This window comes from Oreochromis niloticus, linkage group LG3, assembly GCF_001858045.2.
Source record: "Oreochromis niloticus isolate F11D_XX linkage group LG3, O_niloticus_UMD_NMBU, whole genome shotgun sequence".
NCBI classification, from domain to species: domain Eukaryota; kingdom Metazoa; phylum Chordata; class Actinopteri; order Cichliformes; family Cichlidae; genus Oreochromis; species Oreochromis niloticus.
The window spans coordinates 51,766,850-51,786,960 of NC_031967.2; the positions used below are offsets into that span (position 1 = coordinate 51,766,850).

At 42.5% G+C, this 20,111-nt stretch overlaps 2 protein-coding genes across 4 annotated transcripts in view; both read left to right on the plus strand.

Moving 5' to 3' along the window:
• Window positions 1-20,111, plus strand: part of LOC100692857 (uncharacterized) — a 444,159-nt gene that overhangs the window by 304,914 nt on the left and 119,134 nt on the right. The gene's annotated exons all lie outside the window — the stretch shown is intronic.
• On the plus strand, window positions 125-13,973 carry ccdc171 (coiled-coil domain containing 171). 3 transcript variants are annotated; one of them, XM_013277178.3, is made up of 24 exons: window positions 125-212; window positions 871-1,021; window positions 1,633-1,909; window positions 2,309-2,459; window positions 2,814-2,983; window positions 3,190-3,336; window positions 3,421-3,513; window positions 5,295-5,455; window positions 5,584-5,722; window positions 5,849-6,052; window positions 6,129-6,218; window positions 6,688-6,891; window positions 7,185-7,352; window positions 8,765-8,932; window positions 9,498-10,005; window positions 10,520-10,636; window positions 10,727-10,899; window positions 10,980-11,114; window positions 11,206-11,385; window positions 12,205-12,350; window positions 12,428-12,482; window positions 12,594-12,725; window positions 12,886-13,038; window positions 13,159-13,973. In XM_013277178.3, the coding sequence occupies exons 2-24, from the start codon at window positions 888-890 to the stop codon at window positions 13,405-13,407; spliced, it is 3,954 nt and encodes a 1,317-aa protein (XP_013132632.2). In that variant the 5' UTR covers window positions 125-212; window positions 871-887; the 3' UTR covers window positions 13,408-13,973. The 3 variants fall into 3 exon arrangements, with proteins under 3 accessions (XP_013132632.2, XP_025761702.1, XP_019215810.1); XM_025905917.1 differs by having other exon boundaries at window positions 151-444; window positions 768-1,021; XM_019360265.2 differs by having other exon boundaries at window positions 151-444.

A 20,111-nucleotide genomic window follows, 5' to 3' on the forward strand; every position in this document is an offset into this window, starting at 1 on the left:
CAAATATTGTGTTCATTTTAAAAGAACTAAATTATAACAAAAATAATAAACTTAATGAAATCTAATTTAATTTGATAAACTGCCCTAAAAATTGAATAAAAATAAATATGTAAATAAAAAAATTTAACCAGCCAATCCAGCGGTGATCCGGAAACGACGTACTGACGCTAAAGATGGCGTCAGATTCAAACGGCTTTGGGGTTAGTGCGACAGTAAGTGTTAATAACAGCGTTTTAAACGTTTTCTTTCTAAATTCGTGTTTGGATAAGATGACACTGAGCTTCGCATACTGATTAAAGTCGGTTGTGAAGCTAAAATACAGCTCCAATGTTGGTAATTTTAAGTACGCGTCTTTTTTCGGGATTGTCTATCGAACGAGAACAAAGCTTCATTCACAAATAATGGAGTTTGTCGGTGACTCGATGGCTGGCAAGTGTCAGAGAAGTAAGTGAAAAGTTAACAATTTGGTTAGGATGAAGAGAGTATTTGAAATAATTCGGCACATATGTAAGCCAAAAAGACTTATTTAAAATGATAAAAATCCCAACAGGAACCACTTGACAAGTATTCATAGCACTTGAGGATGTACGTAGAGATTTAAGTTATAAAGTTTTTGGGTTCTGTTAGTGATCACCTGGTCCGTTTATTCATCACTAGTCGTAAATGTTTTTGTAGAACTTGTATAAGCTTTATTATTTGTAGGTAATAATTAACTTGGACAATTTGTAAACAGAGCTCGCTGTAATTTCGTGTGCGTCTGCTGGCAGGGCAACAGCAGCGTCTGAGCAACCAAAAGAGTCTCCGGGGTCACAAAGAGGAAATCTGACAGCTTCAGGCGTGACGATAACAGACATTTAAATGCAATTCCAGGGTCACTGAACTCAGATATGCAGACAGAAACAGCAAAGAGGAGGAGACAACCTGACCGAAGCGAGAACGGGGAGAGGCGAGCAGAGCCCCGGGATATTGAAAAGAGACCCGCGGGCAGCAGAGCCCAGGGCTCCGGGGAGGACAAGGCAAGGTGGGTGCAGAAATGTTGGGACAAAAAGGAAATACTGTGACCACAAGGCAAATTTTAAGGTCTAATTGGGCTTAAAAATGTAAACTTTGGATGATAAAAGAATTAAATGTCTGTTTTTTCTTTTGTTTTAAGATTTAAACTAAAATAAGAGCCAAAGGGGAACAGTCTAGTGGGGGGGGGGATTAAAAGCATACTTTGACATATTTTTAAAAAAACAGGTCAAAAAGGCTAATATATAAGAAGTTATAATTATGACTTAATTATAAATGCTAAAATTAAGATCTTTTATGAGTGGTATAAATGAGTCGTAAAAATGTGGGGAAATGAGTCACAGACATAATGAACTTTAAAATAAAATTAGATTCTGTGAATTTTGAGACAAAAAGTCAAAAGATAAGGTGAAAATTAAACAAAAATGTAGAATTTTGTTTAGAAGAATCTGAAGAAACTGGACAGAAGGCTGATTAAACACAATTTCGTGTTTGAACGTGTCCACAGCATCAGCTAAATGTAAAAATAATGAAATTTTTAAAAAAAAAATCACATTTCTGAGGTTAAGTTAAGCTGTTATTTGGGTATTTAATGAAAAAATATTTTCTTGCTTTCTTCAGGTCAAATTTGAGCTTTGACACTCTGCAGCAGAAACAGAAGCAGGCAGCAGGAGACGGACGAAGAAGAAGGGCGGAGAGGAAAAGAGAGGAGGAAGAGGAGTGGGAAGAGAGAGGAAGAGAGAAAGACAGAAGCGGAGGAGATGGGGGGCGGAGTGGGAGAGGGAGGAGGGCGGCATCCGAAGGACGCGATGGGGGTGAGGAGTGGAGGAGGCTCAGGTGGAGAGTCAACGATTTGGAGAAAGAGAAACTGCAGCTGAAGGCGAGCCACAACCAGGAGGTGAGCTACAGCCAATCATAACCTGGAGGTCCTCTAATGTCCACTTGAGGCTCCTGCAGCAAAATGTCCAACTTTAAACATGTTTACAGCCTGCTACAAGAACAGTTTGGCTTTCAAGAGATAAATTCCCCCTTCATGTGATCCAAACAATCTAAAAAGAGGTGAATCGTTTAATAAAGTCGCCTGAAAATTGTGACCAAAAAAGAAAGAATGTTCAGAGATTTGGCAAAAAAGTTCAAATAATGCATCGGAAATCCACAATGTTCAAGATAAAAAGAAGAAACTTTGGGCAGAAATACTAATAATAAATAAAAATAATAGTAATAAAATTAAGGAAATGATAAATAATCATCTACAAATAAAAATCACAAGGTGTGTGTGTTTACTGTGGTGTTTAAGGTGTGTCAGCTGCAGGCAGAGCTGACCCGGCTCCGCTGCTCGGTGGAGCGCGGCGAGGCTCAGAGGGTGGAGCTTCAGTACCAGCTGGCTTTGAACCGCAGAGACGCCGAGCGAGTCGTCGAGCTCAGCAGAGACAAACAGGCGCTCACAGGTGAATCCAACGCACCTTTCTGCTTCATGCTGCATGCAATCCCTCGCAGGAGCAGGCTTCCCACAATGGGCCAATTAGAAAAAAGCTGGCTGTGTAGTTTAGTGCAACACATGATGTCACTTTAACAGAGGAGACTTGTAAACGTCCTTCCTTTTTGATTGTGGGGTCATCTGTGAAATGAAGTGCTACAAAGTTCTGTCCTTGTAGAGTTTCTCGTGTCGACCAGTCAAAGACAATATAAGAACTTTTAAATCTGTACTCACAAAATCCTCAGCAGGACGGTGTGAATCACGTGGTCTATAAACATCATTGTTTAGAGCAGCAGCTCTAATGGTGTTTGTGTTTGTGCGTCAGAGCGAGCGGCGCAGCTCCAGCAGGCGGTGGAGGAGCTGCAGAAAGCTCTGGACATCACGCGGCAGACCAGCGAAGGGGACCGGCACGCTTCGCAGCGTGAGGTGGAGGAGCGAGATCGACTGATTCAGAGCTTCAGTTCTGAAAACCAGCGACTGCACCAACTGCTGCAGGTTCGAGTCACAACAGAAAAGAGCTCTGATTTTTAGTCTGCGTTGCCTAATGTCACCAAGAAAGACTCAGAAATTCAAGTTAAAGATGATTAAAATGTTATTTCATTTATCAGCCTTATTAATGGGCTGAAAAACAGACTGAATCCAGTATTTCTTCCCCTCAAACAAGTTTCTTGGGGTTTGGTTTGTGTCTTCTGGTCTGCAAGGATCAGGAGGTTGCTCTGGAGGAGTCAGAGAGGAGGTTGGCCGAGGTGCAGAAGGAGCGAGAGAAGGAGGCCGACGTGAAAAGACGAAGTGCCGACGAGCTAAAGCAGCTGATGGAGAGAGAGGAGAGGAGCCGCAGGCAGAAGGAGGTGAGGGGAGGCGAGACCCTGTTCCTATTTTTGAAATTGGGTGGGAAACAGGAGAAAAAACAGATGTGTGTCTTCTCTCTTCAGCTGCTGGAGCAAAGGGTGAAGTCTCTTCAGTCAAACATCGAGGCAGAGCGAGGTGCTCACCTGGAGACAAAGTTCAACTCTGAGATCATCCAGGTAACAAACACACAGAGCCAGTGATTTAACATATTCAGTGAAAGTGCAGAAGGTTTTTACTAACAGAGGAAACACATCACTAGTGTTTTAAACAACTTGCATCAGATAAAATCTTTGTGTGATCCACGACTCGAATTAAGGACCAGTTCTAGCTCTCAACCTGTGAAACTGTTATAAATGCAAACAAGTTGAGTGCTTTGGTTTAAAACAGTGTCCCAGGACTTTGAGTCAAAGCGAGGATCTTTGTATGATGCAGGGACTTTGAATGAAAGCGAGAACTGTGAGTCAATGTGAGGACCTCTGAATGAAGCGATGACCTTTGTTTGTACCTCTTAGTTTGAATATAGAGATCGACAGACCACGTGACTTTCGCGCGTTGCATTGTGGGTACGAGTGGCAGCATAATCAAAACACTGCATCAAGAGCTAGCATTTACAGCACCGGTAACCATTAATTCTGCAGTTTTAATCCATACTTGCATTTTATTTGCCCCAAAAACAGTTATGTACAAAATGAAGGAGAACACGGCAGGTCCGTACAAAGACAGACTTGACGAAAAGGCAAAAAAAGCACGAGGAAAGAATCAAAGGAGTGAAACGGTCAGACCCATACGAGCATACAGAGTGGAGTAAGGACGTTAGCGTGCTGCCCAGCTTTCATCACGCACATATTTATTATCATATGGTCATCAATTATGTTATGATAAATTACATAATAACTACAATGGTAAATGGCCTGTATTTATATAGCGCTTTACTAGTCCCTAAGGACCCCAAAGCGCTTTACATATCCAGACATTCACACACACATTCACACACTGGTGATGGCAAGCTACATAGTAGCCACAGCCACCCTGGGGCGCACTGACAGAGGCGAGGCTGCCGAACACTGGCGCCACCGGGCCCTCTGACCACCACCAGTAGGCAACAGGTGAAGTGTCTCGCCCAAGGACACAACGACCGAGACTGTCCAAGCTGGGGCTCGAACCGGCAACCTTCCGATTACAAGGCGAACTCCCAACTCTTGAGCCACGATCTGCTGGCCAGGCAGAAGACGTACCTTTGTGGAAATGCTTGGAGCAGACTAACATGTGAGCTGGAGTGTTCAGGGACGTTATATTTGGTCTTTGAATGGCTGCAATCCAGGCCATCCGTCGGCTCTTTGTTACCTCGGAAACATGGTTTGAACTATTTTTCTTCCACGACGTAATCCGATAAAAAACGATCTCTTTACCCGTCGGCTTCCCGTGGCTGTCATGCGACCGGTTATTGCAGTTAATATTACAACAGCTTCTTGCCATTTTTTGGGTTTCTTTTTATCGCTGTGTGACTGTTTTCATGTGAAAGCCTGCGTGCGCTAGTACTACTTGCCACTCGTACCTACAATCCTTTGCGGTTTTGACATCACATTTTCGATCTCTATTTATGAAACCTCACTTTTCAATCACTTTTGTCTTTGTGTAATGTGAGTACCTGCCTGACATCATCACCTGGTTTAGATTCAAATTTGACATTTTGAAACTTCAGCTGAAGTATTTTGGCCTCTGCTCTGTTGAGTGAAATGCTCACAGTCTTGTGCAAGATGAGGCTGTGGGGTCAACATGAGGACAAACCAACAGAATCTTATGCTTCCAGGCTGATCGAACAAACAAGTAACCTGCATAGACCAACTTCATTCGACATACGTTAAAATAATAATGATTCACTAAAGGAACTGATAACGAATCATTGAAGTTTTATTAAAGTCTTATCACTATTTCTCTCTATTCATGTAACCACCAGCTGCGGGTGCGGGACCTGGAGGCAGCCATGGCGATGGAGCGGTCCGGCCAGCAGGAGGCGCAGAGGAGCCTGGAGCTGCTGAGAGCTCAGTTCAGAGAAGTGGAGAACGCTTACAGCCAGGAGAGAGAGAGGAATAGCAGCACTGAGCGCGCTCTGGAGAGGTGAGGTCACTGCAGAAAATGTGGCTAAAAAATATATAAACAGTCATAAGATCTAATCAACCAATCACATCACTAAAGGCTGTATTTGCTTTAGTAGTCTGTAATTTGGATTTCTAACATGTGCACAGGTTGCAGTCAGAGTACGAGCAGTGCAAGTCTGTCATGAGTGCTGCTTTGGAAACAGAGAGGAAGACGACCGCTGACCTCTCAGAAAAACTGGAGGAGGAGGAACGACAGCACGCAAACACACACTCACTGCTGGAGCAGGTAAAACATACACACACACACACGCTTTAAATCGGTGTGTTCATGTTTGTGTGACATGTGCATGTCGCACTACGATCACAGGGAATATTTGAATTCTTCTTGGTCATTTCTGTGAACTGTGTTTAGGCCGTTCAGAGGCAGTGCGACACAGAGGAGGCGTTTGTGACCTGTGTGAAACAGATCAGAGACGCCCTGCAACAGCACACCAGTGAACCATCAACGGAACCTGCAGAGGATGATGGGAAACAGAGTCTTCATGCTGAAGTCCTGCAGCTGCTGAGGACCACGCTCAGCTCATACCAACAGAGGCTGTTAGACACTGACAGACAGGTACAGATTGCTCTCGTTTATTTCTGTTTCAGCTGGTGAATTATGATTTTATTCCCCTGCTCTTCTTCTGTGGCAGCTCCAGGATCTGCTGCTGGTGTCAGAGAAGCTGCAGGAGGAGAACCAGACTCTTCAGCAGCTGACCTCAGATCAGAGGAGTCAGATTGATGTAAGTACAGGTCTTTTTCCTAAATGTAATCCCAGACAAGAAGGGGACTAATGTGGACTGCCAGTGCTGGACCACTGCATGAGTTTTCTTTTTTCCTTAATAAATAAAGGTAAAAATAAATAAATAAATAAAATCCCAGATTAAGGGCTTCAACGTTTCTAATGAATCTCGGTACTCCTTGATAGACAGAATCCAGCATGTACATAAATCACATGATGTGATAGAAGCAGACATGAGAGTGGAAACACCAAGTCTCTTTTTCTGGATGGATGGGACTAACACAAGTGTGTCTCTGTGAAGCGGGGACTGTTACTTTAAAAGGACATTTTTTTGTAAAGATTTTCAGTATGTTGGTGGAAGGTTGGGATCTCTGTGTAATCTGTAAAGACATTTCCTGGTTTGTTGGAAGGTGAGGACATCTGAAGATATTTTTGTCTCAACCTGTTTCCCTCTCTTTTTTCTTCTCCAGGAGTCTCGACAGGAGACGCTCAAACTGAAGGAGGAGGTGTCTCGCTTACGCCAGGAGAGCTCTGATTGGTCGACACGGAGTCAAAGCCTGGAGGCCGAGCTGCAGAGAGAGAGGGAGGAGAGGAAGAGAGAACTAGAGAAGGAGAGGGAGGAGAGGACAGCAGAAGTCCAGCAGATAACTGAACACTACAAGAAAGAGTCGACGGTGATGAATCGAGATTTTTAACATTTGTCTTTTGTCTTTCTAACATTTCTAGCTGCCTCCTCACTCTGATGCTGCATTAATCTGTCCATTACGTCAAACAATTTTTTTCTTCTGTTGACTGAATTTAACTTGTGTAAAACATTTGTCAGTTAAACACTTTAAATAAAGTTGTGTGGCAGCAGAGTCACAGTTTGAGCCCACTCTCTCTCAGCAGCATGATGTCATTATATCATTACAGCTGAGGATTAAATGCATTACAGCCTCCTCATACTGAGCCTCTGTCTGTGTGTCAGGCCCATCTGTCCTTCCTCTACTGCCTATACCAGCGCCTGCTGGCTGGCTGCGTCCTCCTTGATCAGTCCCAGGGCATTCTGGGTAACTTCACCTGGAAGGAGCTGTGTGACGTCATCAGCGAGCAGGTGGACCAGCTGACCTCTGACCTCCGGAAATCCAACGACAAGGTAAACTTGTGAATGAAACCAAGCTGAATTCACTCGCTGATTAGCAAGTACTTCACCTCTAAAACATTTCCCTGCTTTATTGTTCTTTTTTACTTTAAAGGAACACTATGTATAAAATAATTGTTATGTTTTATTTAGTAAGACTTGAAACTAGAATCTGAAACCAGGATTAAGTGGACTTTCAGAGGAGTCGCCTCCAGCTGGTCACTGGAAACAATCCAGGTTTCGTTTCAGGTGTTTTCTGTTCAGCTCTGCTCGGCTCCAAGAATAAAAGTATTCATTAATCATTACAGCTCTGATGATTGTTCTTTTGTTACAGAGCCAATAAAAATTATTACTTGTGAGAACTTTGTTTGCCTTGACTAACTTCTTTCACAGCCAATAGTTAAAGAAAAATGGTAGATAGGCCTATTGTTTAGATGCAAGTGCCAAATCTGGTCACCACAGGGTTATTTGGACTCTCGTTGGCTAGATAACCCTTAAATGTGTTTACTATCCTTTCATGAGTTAATCAACGGTATCTGTCACTCTCATTGCTTCAGTGGTTTGCCTCAATGTTGAGAAAAATACATCTCAGGGCCCACTCACTTTGCGTCACCAGCAGTCACTTGTAGTTGCTGAATGTCATGGTCCTTCTATTGCAAGCTATCCGGTTATTTTTTGTATCAGTGTCTGTATACAATCTGCAACTGACTGTCAAAGGAAACAAGGAAAGTACAATTCAACAACATTTCAACAAGGTTTAATTATTTATTATTAAGTTTTAATTATTTTTCACAACAAGCTCGAGGGTATTCTAATAGTAAGGTTTGAATGGTCTGCCTATTAGTGACCTAGTGTCTATGGTTTCTGGCTACCATGTCAGTGGGAATCAGTTCCTGTGTGGTCACAGCTTTAGATAGCTTGCATTTATATGTGTTTGCCTACTTGTTAACCTGTGTTAGTCAAAATAAAGACAGTCTGAGTGTTGAATTTGAATTTGAATCAATTGGTATTTTGATGCTGAAAGAACTATACTTGAATGCCGGTCAAATTCCTGTTTGTTTAAATGGGCTTCATCTGATAAAAGTGGCTTTATCTTGTTTAATGTTAGCTAACATATTGGTACCCAATATAGGAGCAAGCTGGCTAACCTTAGCTTCCTTACTATCTGAATAAATTGGGGGCTCATCCAGGACTGTGGCATCATTCAGAAGGCTAAGCAGAAACTCAGAGTATGGCGAGGTGAGACTGAACTACATGAAGGTTTTGCTTCATGTACTTGCCAGCTGTAGCACATCTGCAGCTAACAGTTTGCTGACAGACTGTGAACATTATTTTTCCCATGCGGCTAAAATGTTGCTGTCCTCTTCTGCCTCCCCCCACCTGTTTTTTTGTTTTTGTTTTTGTTTTTTTTCCCTCTCTTGCTGCAGATAGCCCACCTGCAGAGCGTGTGCAACAAGAAGAGTGTGTGTGTGCGCGAGCTGCAGCGGAGTCAGGAGTGTGTGTTGTCCCGTCTGGAGGAAAGCGTGAGGAGGAGGGAGGAGGAGTGGAGCAGACGGAACACACACACCGTGAGGGGGCTGCAGAGCGAGCTGCAGGTAACACGCACTCACACACACACTCATCCCTGGAGTGTTTCCGCTCCTCGTGGATGTCAGTCATGTCACCCTGCAGCGACAGAGGCACTCTGAGCTGAATCAGCAGGCTGGAAGCAAAGAGATTTCAGTTATCAGTCCCTTTGGTCAGAGTCTCTGTGAAGAGATGAGACAACAGATACAAAAATCTTCTCTTCACTTCCAACTTTGTTGTCCCCAAAAGCATAAAATTCTCTGCAGCAGCATTTACAACCACAGAAAAAGTTCACCAAAGAGTGAAGAGGAGAAAAAAAGGCAAAGGATAATAGTGATTTGTTACAAAGTTATTACAAAGTTTGTGTCACTGAGCAGAGTCACACTATAAGCTGGAACAAGGACATTTACGCAGGTTTGGATTAAAATAATATGTTTAGAGAATAGCAGATTGTCAGTTTTGTCTTGTAATTTCTTCATTTTCTGTTTGCTTATTACAAATGTTTTTGTGTGTGTGTTTTTATATTAGAAGCGTCACTTGCTGAATCAGCGTGTTTCTGATTTTGGATGCTAACCCCTCCATGTTCTGTTCCAGGTCTGCCGCTCTCAGCACGACTCTCTCCGTGATCACGCCTCTTCTCTGGAGCAACGCTGTTCCTCGCTGACCTCTGACCTCTCCCAGCTCAGAGGCCTCCTCTCTCGAAGCCGCAAGGAGTCGTCCTCCTTCTTCTTAGCCTGCACACTGCTGGGTGGAGCGCTGAGGCACACTCACCTTCGTCTGTGTGGGCTTTCTGAGCAGAAGAAATTCTTATGCCGGCGGCTGGCAGAGCGGGAGCAGCTGCAGGAGGAGGTGAGGAGGCTGGTGGATGCTCTGGAGGGTGAGAAAGACGAAGAGAAGGAGGAAGAGAAGAAGAGAGAGAGGACGAGGAGGGCGGTGAGGAGGTGGAGGAGGATTGTGTGCGCTGTGCTGGCAGTGAGGAGGTGGTGTTCGCTGGCCAGGAACACGACAGTGTTGTTTCGTCTGGAGAGAGGAGGCGGAGCTCCAGCCATCTGCATCTGTGGAGGGGTGGATACAGCGACACAGAAGACTCGAGACACACCAGGTACACACACCTCCACAAACAAGGAAGGAAACGCCTCCAGTGTGTTTGTAGGAGCTCAAGGAAACACCGTCTTCAGAATGTAACCCACTGATGTTAGAGATGGTGCTGAGACAGACATGGACAACACTGTTTTACTGTTGTATGTGCTGTATGTCACAGATGTTGTACAGCAGCTGAGAGAGCAGTATAAATACTGTGTATCTGAGTGTTAGTATAATGGCCAAGCTACCAGACTCACATATGTGGTGTGGAGGTGCAGTCCGATTATTTGATTATCAGCAGCTGGCTGCTGCTTAGCCTCTGAATTCCTGTGGCAGCAGTAAGGGTGGACTTGCGTCATTTTGGAAGATTGGAGGATTTTCATGTCCTGATTTGTAAAGCCTCAGACTTTTTGTCACAGTTAGTTCATAGGCTGACAATAAGAAGTGTTTCATGCATGATAAATGTTTGATGGAGCGTGTTTAAAAAAAACAAAAACGAAAGAAAACTGAGAAACTTTTGTTTTTTTATTTAGACAAACAGCTGACTGACGGTCATGAAGGTCTTTGTGCTCGTTTGTTTGGATCTAAACGTCTCTCATCCACCATTCTGACCTCCATGTCTGAACTGCAGGGGGCTCTGGCAGACTCTGGTAACTACACACACACACACACACACACACACACACACAAACACCCACAGAGACCTCCTCAAAACTATCTTGTTTCTTTTGTTTCTCGAGGTTCCTCCCCTCCACTCTTGATCTCAGTTGCTTGCTCAGGCTTATCCCGCCTCCTGGATCACGTCCTCGACCAATCAGAGTCCAGCCTGTCCTCCTGTGGCATAAACGAGGAGACACTGAGCAGCCGAATGAGGCTCGGCCTGAGCCTGACGTCTCCGCAGCCTGACACAAAGGTCGCTAAACACGAAAGAAACTCAGTTTTATCAGAGAACCTCTCTCCTTCTGCTGACCTTTGACCTTTGTGTGCCACCAGAGTTTAGTGTCAGTCCTCCAGCAGCACTTCCTGGTTTTCAGCCAGCGGCTGCACTCGGCAGAGGTGGAGAGGCGGAGCCTGCGGCTGGAGGTGGCCAATCTGAGGAAAGGACTGCTGAAGGAGACAAGCAGAATGGTGAGGCAAAACACACAGACACACACACACACACACACACATCTGCATGCTACACACCTTCATGATTGTATGTGGTTGTGTGTTTTTTCAGGTGCCAGATGAGCGTTTCCAGAGTGTGTGTGTGGAGCTCCGTCAGGCTCTGAGCAGAGAGCAGGAGGCTCAGATGCTGATCCAGGAACAGTCCAACCAGCTGCACACGCTGCAGCGGCGAGTCGACGCACACGCCACTGAGCAGGCCGAAACGCAGCGCACACTGAGACAGACCACACAGGTATGCCACACACAAACATTCACTCTGCTCTTTTTGAACATCAACAGCAAGTGTGTTACCTGTGGCAGGTGGGATTAGGCCACGCCCACACCTAATATGACTCAACCTGGGCTTGATGGATGCTCTATTGAGAACATGTTCACTGCTTCACCTGCTGTCAAACAGCCCTTTCTGAGCAGGAAGTCACCCAAATTGCTCTCCACCGGACTCCATTCATAAAACGTGTAATTTTACCTCACAGAACACAGAACTGTCTCCTGCTGCCACGATTGGTCAGGCAGGTTTGCCCTGTTACGTGACTTTGGTGGTTTGATGTTTTGGTTCAGAAGCAAAGTAGAAAAGTCTCGCCATAGCTCCATCTTCCTGTCAGAGAAAGGTTAAAGTTTAGTTAGTGGAGTTTGGTGGAATATGAAAGAGTGTTATCTTTGTTTCCAACAAAAACAATTTCTCGTCTGTTCCCACAACAAAAAGATTGGTAGATAAAGCTTTAAACACATTTCAAAACCAATGTAAGAACTGAGTGAACTGGAAGTTAGACAATCAGACTCTCTCTCCGACTCTGGCGTGTTTAATGTCAAACTGCATGGATTTTAAATATCCATAAAGGTACAGATCAAAGATGTAGCATTAACTTTCTACATTAATATCCAACAGGAGGTGCTTAGCCAGCTGTTTAATGGTGATGTTGTCAATAATCTACCTTCACAGTTAATGTGGAAATGATGCCTGCAAGCCTGCACAGTGGGCACCTTAGCCCTGGTGCTGTGATAGTTACTTTCAGGTAACTCTAGGTCTCTCTCTCTCTGTCTCTCTCAAAAGGTGCTGTCAGAGGCTCGGCAGGAGGTAATTCGGAAAGAACGCTCGCTGAGGTTTCTGGGTAAGCACCTGTCTGGGATTCAGAAGGGAAAGAAGCAGGTAGAGGAGAGGCTGCAGCGAGCTGAGGACGAGCTGAGAGATGCCAGCAGGTAGCGGACCCTCTTTCCCTCCACCCAGAAGTTTGTTTACTGTGAGATTGTTGGTTGTTGACGTTGTTGTTTCTCAGACGTCGGGACTGTGTGGTCAGCTGCATGAAGGCTGCAGAGTCAAGTTGCAAGCAGGTGAACACATGCGCACAAACACACACACACACCGTGAGGTGACCTCACTTTGACTGCTGAAAACTCACAATGGGCCTCACAGTTGGTGACACAATGCAGTGTGCTCTTCAGTTCAGGGACAGTCTCATCCAATCACAACACTCTCTGAAGGCCAACCCCCGCCCCTTGCTGTTACCTCACGAGAACCTAGAGTTGAGTGGAGCAGAGAGCATCATGGGAGCTCCTGAGGCGACAGCATGCCAGGTAACAGAGCAAGGAAGAAAGTGTCTTTCTTTCCTTATTTTTTCCCCTCCTTTCTTCTTCTTTCCTTCTTTCCTTCCTTCCTTCTACACCTTTCTCTCCTCTTTATCCTCCACCCTTCGCCGCTCTCAGTTCATCTCTTCGTGTTTCTCTTTCTGTGCAGAGTTTTCTCTCTGCCGTCTCTCAGCTCTGCCACACCTGCAGCTCCAGGATTGATTGGCTTGAGCAGGAAGTCTCTGCCCACCGCAGTCATGTGACAGCACTACGTAGTGAGCTGCAGGATGCCTGTCTCCGTGACAACTTGGCCTTTGTTCCTGTAAGACTCCCTCTCCTTTAAATACTGGTCTCTATAAGTCTCTATCTTTAGTGTAATGAATTATATTTATAAATGTAATAATTCATGTTCAAAATAAATACTACGTTTGTTTCTTTTCAGGTGTCAGATTTCCCAGAAACCTTTCCTGTAGCTGACCTAGAAATACCTCAAACTGTTCCCCTCTGTGATTTGTCAAAGAACCCGATGATCACTGTAAGCCACACCCCCTCTCAGTTAAACCCCACCCATCCATCAAATGGAAGCTCCGCCCCTACATTGGCATCTTGCAAAGCCACCGTGGGTCAAACGAAGGTGAAGAAAGCCACAAAGAAGAACAGAGGCCACGTGAAGAGCGGAGGGTGGAAATGATCGCACATTTCTGTAATGATACAAACCACAGAAGAAGAAACGGTTTTTGGAAGTCGTGGAGGCGTCCTGATTTTGGAAACTTTTTCTTCAGATAACTGAAACTTTATTCGTCGGCGGTAGCGGGCAAACATTCTCTCTCCACAGCTGTGTGGTGACAGACGCCTGAAGGCCAGATGGTTGCGCGTTACGACAGCGACTCGGTGACGGATCAGCAGCTGCTGCCGCCACTGTAGCCGCTGTCACTCAAACGCTTCTGCCCGTGTGCTGTGGACGAGTGCCTTCCCAAACGATTCATGTGAAAGAAAACATCACAGAAAAAGAGAGCGAAAATTCTTCTTTAGTTTGTTCATCTGGTTTTACTCAGTTACCAAATCGAAATACCTCACTGCAGATTATCTGTTCGTGTTACATTTTCACTTGGTTTGTTTTCACACAGAACTATACATGTCCAGCCAAACCAGAAAAGCTAAAGAAATATGAATGTTTGTTTTTTGTTTATTTTATTTGTTTTTACTTATTTATTGTGATATTTTTACTGTTAGGAAATAAAAAAAAAACACTAAGGAGTCATGGCAGCATTTTTACTTTACTAATCTGTGAGTAAATGAGCACAACAAATAATTTTTAAAAGACACAAAATGATCACAAACAAAAAAATAACCCCAAATAATCAAAAATGACCTCTAAGGACAGAGGACATAATCACAGACATGAAATGAGACCATAAGAGCAAAAAGTAGAAACAAAATTATAATTATGTAATTAAATAAATAAAGTAAGCAAAAAAAGACATAAAGCATAATCTGAGGAACACTGCATGACCACCAAGTTTAAAGATGCACGACCTCAGAGACAACAACACTGAAGTTTTGAAAACAAAAGTTTTAAAGCAAGAAAAGCAATCAAGACAAATATTTCATAACTACTGCATCAGCATGACAACTGTGTGTGTGTGTGTGTGTGTGTGTGTGTGTGTGTGTGTGAAGACTCAGGCTGTGTGTGTGTCTTTCTTTTTATTTGGCATTAACATGTGAGGGCCAAAGAAACGTCCTCAGGCTCTGAGTATGTGACGTCTTAACAAAGCGACTTAAGCTGCTGACACACAGAGAGCCGTGCTGATTCAGCTGAACGCGACTCTCCTCTTTCCTCTGGAGGTGTTCTTAGTTTTTTTCTCTCTGTCTCAGGGGAGTCCCTTTCAGCTCCCCCTCCTTTCTTACACTCTTCCTTTCATACTTATATCGAACTTATATTCCCTGCTTTTTACTGTTGCCCTGGATTCTTCTTTGTATTCAAACAGAAACAAAATTTCCCTGAAAGGAAACAAAATGACCCCAATTAGAAATGACAAAAGACCTCAGAGGGAAATGTGTCCTTAAAACGAAACAAAATTACCATGAAAGAAAAGTGAAGTGTTCTTAAAGGAAAACAAATTGTCACTAAAGGGAAATAAAATTACCTGAAAGAGAAACGAAGAAGTAGACAAAAGCACCACTTAGTCGTGATTAAACGTCAGCTGATCTCTCTCTGACCGTTTTCATTGGGCATAACATGAAAGCACATTTTGGACACAAAGTGATGTCTGATCTGCTGCCACCTTTTCACTTATGAATTCTTTTGGCCAGTCCTTCCCAGCTTACTTTTTTTAGAGTATTTATTTGTCACAGATTAAAGGTCACACAGTTTTGGTTTTATTTAACATGGAAGCTTTAAAATCTGTATCAAAGAAACTGCTGGTGTGCACAGAAAAGTTTTTCCTGGAGATGGGTTAAAGCTGTCTCCCTCCTCCAGTTGTTGACTCCTCTGTCATTCACTTTGAAAGGAGTGGGTAGCTTAGCTTAGCATCACAGAGAGGACAGCTGAGTTAGTGTTTTCCACCAATAGAGAAGTGACAGGTTCATTGAACAGGAGGCAGCGGTCAGAGTTTGTCCCGCTCTCAAACGACAGATTAAGTTTAATTCCTGATGAAACAGCAGCTTTTCTCATAGAAAACCAGATTCAAGTGACAAATCTGAGGCTAGCTGAAGAGCTGTGAATGAGGATAAAACATGTAATCCAGAAACAAAGATAAGCTCCGGCACGCGGCGACACAACAGGATCGCCGGCTTTAATCGCCTCGCCTCATGTCACAGTGACCAGCAGCTGCACTTGAGGCTGCTCATCTCAGCATTTCCCCCATCCAAACACAGTGTCTGCTGTGACTGTTAGTCTATGAGGTAAAAATGTTTCCAGTTCAGATGAAAACCTGATAGTATCTACCCATAATATTAGCTCTTCTCATAGTTCCTTTGCCTTAAAATGTAACAGTCTACAAAGGAAGGATGTGACGGAGTGGCCACGCTAACCTCAATGGAATAATATCCAGGAAGTTTCCAGTGAACCAAAATTTTTATGTTTTTTTATTTGTAATTCTAAAATTGTTAAAGCTCCACAGAGTTTAGGCAAATTTGTTGATGAGTACTTTCATTTTTAAATGCAAGAAAAAAGAATCTTAAGATCCACATAAGAAGAGACTAGCAGAATATAGTGAGCAGACTGTGTATGAACTCAGGGGCTTCAAAAACTAAACAAATTTCTCGTTACGGTCAGTTTGAGACTTTTTCAGGTGTGAAAACCTGAAAGTCCTGTGGGGAAAAGAGGAAAATTGTTTTGGCTAGATGGTAGTCCAAAGTTTCAAAGGTAAATCAAAAGGTGCATCTTGATGATATATTAAAGCATTATCTGAGAACACCTCTAGAGGTCTTGCTGAGCCCAGGCCTATAATGTATGTTGGACTACGAGTCCAAGTGCTAGGGGTATATTTTTCATGGTGATCTGGATATTTGTTGAGTAAGTAATTGGTTTTCAATTTTGAGGTTCAAATATTACAAGTTCGTTTTGATTCTGTTTGTTCTTTGGTCAGTTATGGAAGTTTATACCATTTCTCTCTGGCCAAGATGTCTCTTTAGGCAGACAGTGCTGAAATCCATCAAAGCTCTTATGATTCAAGATTACCCTAGAACTTTGTGGTAATTAACTTAGGTTTTAATCATCTGTAAAATTGTCCAGTTTTTCTGCTGAAGCATAGTCGTTCCTCTGAAACTCATTAAAGATCAGTAAATACAGCAACTGAATGTGCAGAATGACTTTAGGATTGCAAATGGGTGTAATATCCTTACCCTTCGGCAGCCACACTTAAGTATATAAGTAAGCCCTGAATCTTTTCATGTGATAAATCGACCTCTGCTCTGAAGTCTGATGTCTGACGTGCACAATGAAATGTCAAACAGCAACTTCATCCCATGTTATCCTTTCACACACATGACAGATGTTAATCCGCAGTGCGATCCTAGAACCGTAACAGGATTAAAACCTGAAAGGGCCGCCTCTTCTTGGGTTTGTTTTTCTATCAACATCATAGGAACTTTCTTCCAAGTTCGAGCCTCCTGTTCATTAAATAATAATAAAACTAAAGGCTGGAACATCGAAAGAAAACAAAACATCAGTACAAAAAGAATGAATTAAAAGGTGTCAGCGTCCTGTTTCTGTTCTCGATCTCCCATATGAATGCTCCACAAACTTTTCTTCTCCATCTCCGAGTCCTCCCAGCCTGCTGTCCTAGTTCCACCTGTGACAGCGCACACATTTCATTTAAGCACACACTTAAACACACACTTTCCCAGCAGTGACTGCATTGCTGCCAAGTTGGACTCGCTACAAAGAGAAACCTTCGCGCTCTCCGGAGTAATGACACAGATACAAAAGGGGTGGGATAAGGGACTGCGAAGAGTGGGGGAGGAACGAAGGTGGAAAGAGAGGACACACACTCAGGCACTCAACATGTCCTGTTAAATATATGTTTACCACAAAACACACACAGAGTCTTTAGTGTCATGTAAAATTCAACTCTGGAGCCCGCTGAACTCAACGTTTGAGATGACAAATGGCAGAAAAGTGACAGACGGGGAAAAGCCATGCTGAAAGCAGAGCAGATTTTTTATGTATTATCCCTTTAAATGGGAATCAGGAATACTAAACCTGAACATGTGCAGAGGGCCTGAGGAAAGAGCTAGTTTGAATAAACTCTTTAGAACAGCTGAAAGTCAGGTTGGATCGCGCCAAGGGGCCACAAATTCTTTATTCCTCTTTAGATTATTTGAATTAAGTTTGAAGCAGAATGTCAACTTGGTCATGCAATTGCAGAAGTCTCAGAATCACGTGTTTAAAGATGAATTGTTGTACAGTATCCAATAAAGTTGGGACATTGTGTAAAATGTAAATAAAAACAACAACTTCCAATAATTTCCAAATCTCTTGGACTCACATTTTATTCACAATAGAATCCATGAAACATTTTTAAATGTTTAATCTAGGAAAATTAACCTTTTCAAGAAAAATATTAGTTCATTTTGACTTTGATGACAGCAAAACATCTCAAACAAGATAGGACATGGCAACAAAAAGCTGTAAAAGCAACTGCTATGAAAAACTGTTGGAGGAACATTTGCAACTGCTGTCTTGATGCATGCTCAATCATCCAGGTAAGGAAGTCCCAAAATGTTGATTCTGTTCATCTGGACGTAGCATTTTCAGTGGGAGAAATGTTTGCATATTAATGATAATGAAACTGACCTCACAGCCCATTGTTTGTCAGTAGTGCTATTTTCAGTCGTTGTGCAAATGTACTGTTTATAAGATTGGGGAAACCTGCAGTCAGCTGAGACTGAAGAAGTCACCTGGATGAGTGATGAAACTTTTCTCCCACTGAAAACGCTACGTCCAGATGAACGGAATCAACTTTTGGGGATTTACTTACCTGGATGATTGAGCAACTTGTACCTTAATCAGCAACAGTTCAGTAAAAGATGAGGAGATACCACACAGTGGTAAACATAGAGCTGTCGCACCTTTCCTGAGGTGTGTTGCTGTTTTTTTCTTAAAATTATAAAAATTTCTCAGTTTAGTTCTGTTGTGAATCAAATATGGGTTTATGAGATTTGCAAATCATTGCAAGTCTGTGTTTATTTACATTTTACACAACTTCTTTTTTATCTAGGCTTGTACTTCTCTGTTTTCGGCAATTAACTTTGAGAATAAAGGTGATATTTCTACCCTCACCTTTTTCCTTCAGCCTTGGTTAAAAGACCAGAAAAATGGTCATGGTCAGAGCCACTACACCTCCTGATCAAAAAGAGCTAGTGTCGGCTATGCGGTCTGAGCATCTCTGTTAAGACAAAAAATAAATGGATAGACTTTTAATTATTTTAAAAGTTGATATTCAGAGGATGGAGGGCTTGGCAGCGGAGACTTAAGATTGAGTCATACACATCACAGATTTTCACACATCAGTTGTATTAATTGTTAATATGCTATTAATTAGCTATTCCGTTTGGTTACAAAAATGCTTAACCAAGATGTACTTGAGCTGCAGGCACAAATCAACTTCCTACTAAAACAGAACTGTTTTAAATTCATGCTGTCTGGGAAAATATGAACAAACTGATACTTTTCTGTGACTATACTGACACACTGGACTGTGATTTGAGCATTTTGTGTAAATAGTTGGATGACTTCAGCATCTACTAGTAACCTGCTGATCCAGATGCTCTCTGTAATATTCTGACACTCACTTCAACACAAAAATATCTAAAGTATTTTTTAAAGACCTCAAGTTAAAGTTTTGTTTCAAATGCAGTTTAATGTTAAAGTATCAGAGAGTCAGTGTAGCCTGGTCCACTGAGTTTCCTGAGCCAGGACTACAGGACCAGGACTTACAAACACACCATCAGGCAGAGGAGGTGGTACCGCTGATGTGTTTCAAACACGACCCCTCAGAGAGGTTCTGCTCAGGAAGTATGTCAGGGAGCGTTGATGATCACACACATGCTAACGGGGTGTTATCGTCTGATATTTTAATTAGTACGACATCAAAACGGGAAAGAGGTCCATTAGATCCCAGCAGACAGACAGTCTGTCCAACAGCCCTACCTTCACTGTATGTGAGTGCAGCAACAATACAAGAAACTTTTCAGGTCATTTCACTTCCCGTGAGGAAAAACTGTGAAGTCTCTCTGCTTCTGCTATGATTTTTTTGTCTTCTGCTGATCTCCATGTGAAGGACTGAACTGAACTCTGGTCTATTGGATTATTTTCACTCATAACTTAATTTAAAAATTTGTTTTTGGCCTAAATCTGCAAAATGGGTTCTCAAACAAACCTAAATAAATGTTCTAATTAAAGGTTTAAAAAAAAAACCTTAAAAGTACTTTGATTAGGATTTTGGTGCATCTTATTTAGTTTTATTTTCACACCAATAAATGCACTGACTTATTTCATCAGTTATCATTTTAAGTCTTATGACACATTAATTCCATCTGTCTTTGGTTTTAAAATTTATTTAAAAGGCTCCAAAGAATCTATAAAAGTATTTAACGTGTAGTGAACAAACTCAGGGAAAAAAAAAGTGTTAAATGACTATATGAAGATCTTTCTTTTTTTTAAATGAAATCTTGAGCAAAAACTACCCCAAAAAAGTTTCAGATTATTCAACTTCTGGATGTGACTCAAATAATTTAGTTATGGAAAGTCACAGCGCTCAACAGAGAAAATTATTCAAAAAAATTTTGCTATTTTAAAGATCTATACTTGATAAGATTATTGAGAAACGCACAAAGAAAGGCAATAACTAAACCTGGTCCTTAACAACAGAAAATTACACATTTGTGCAG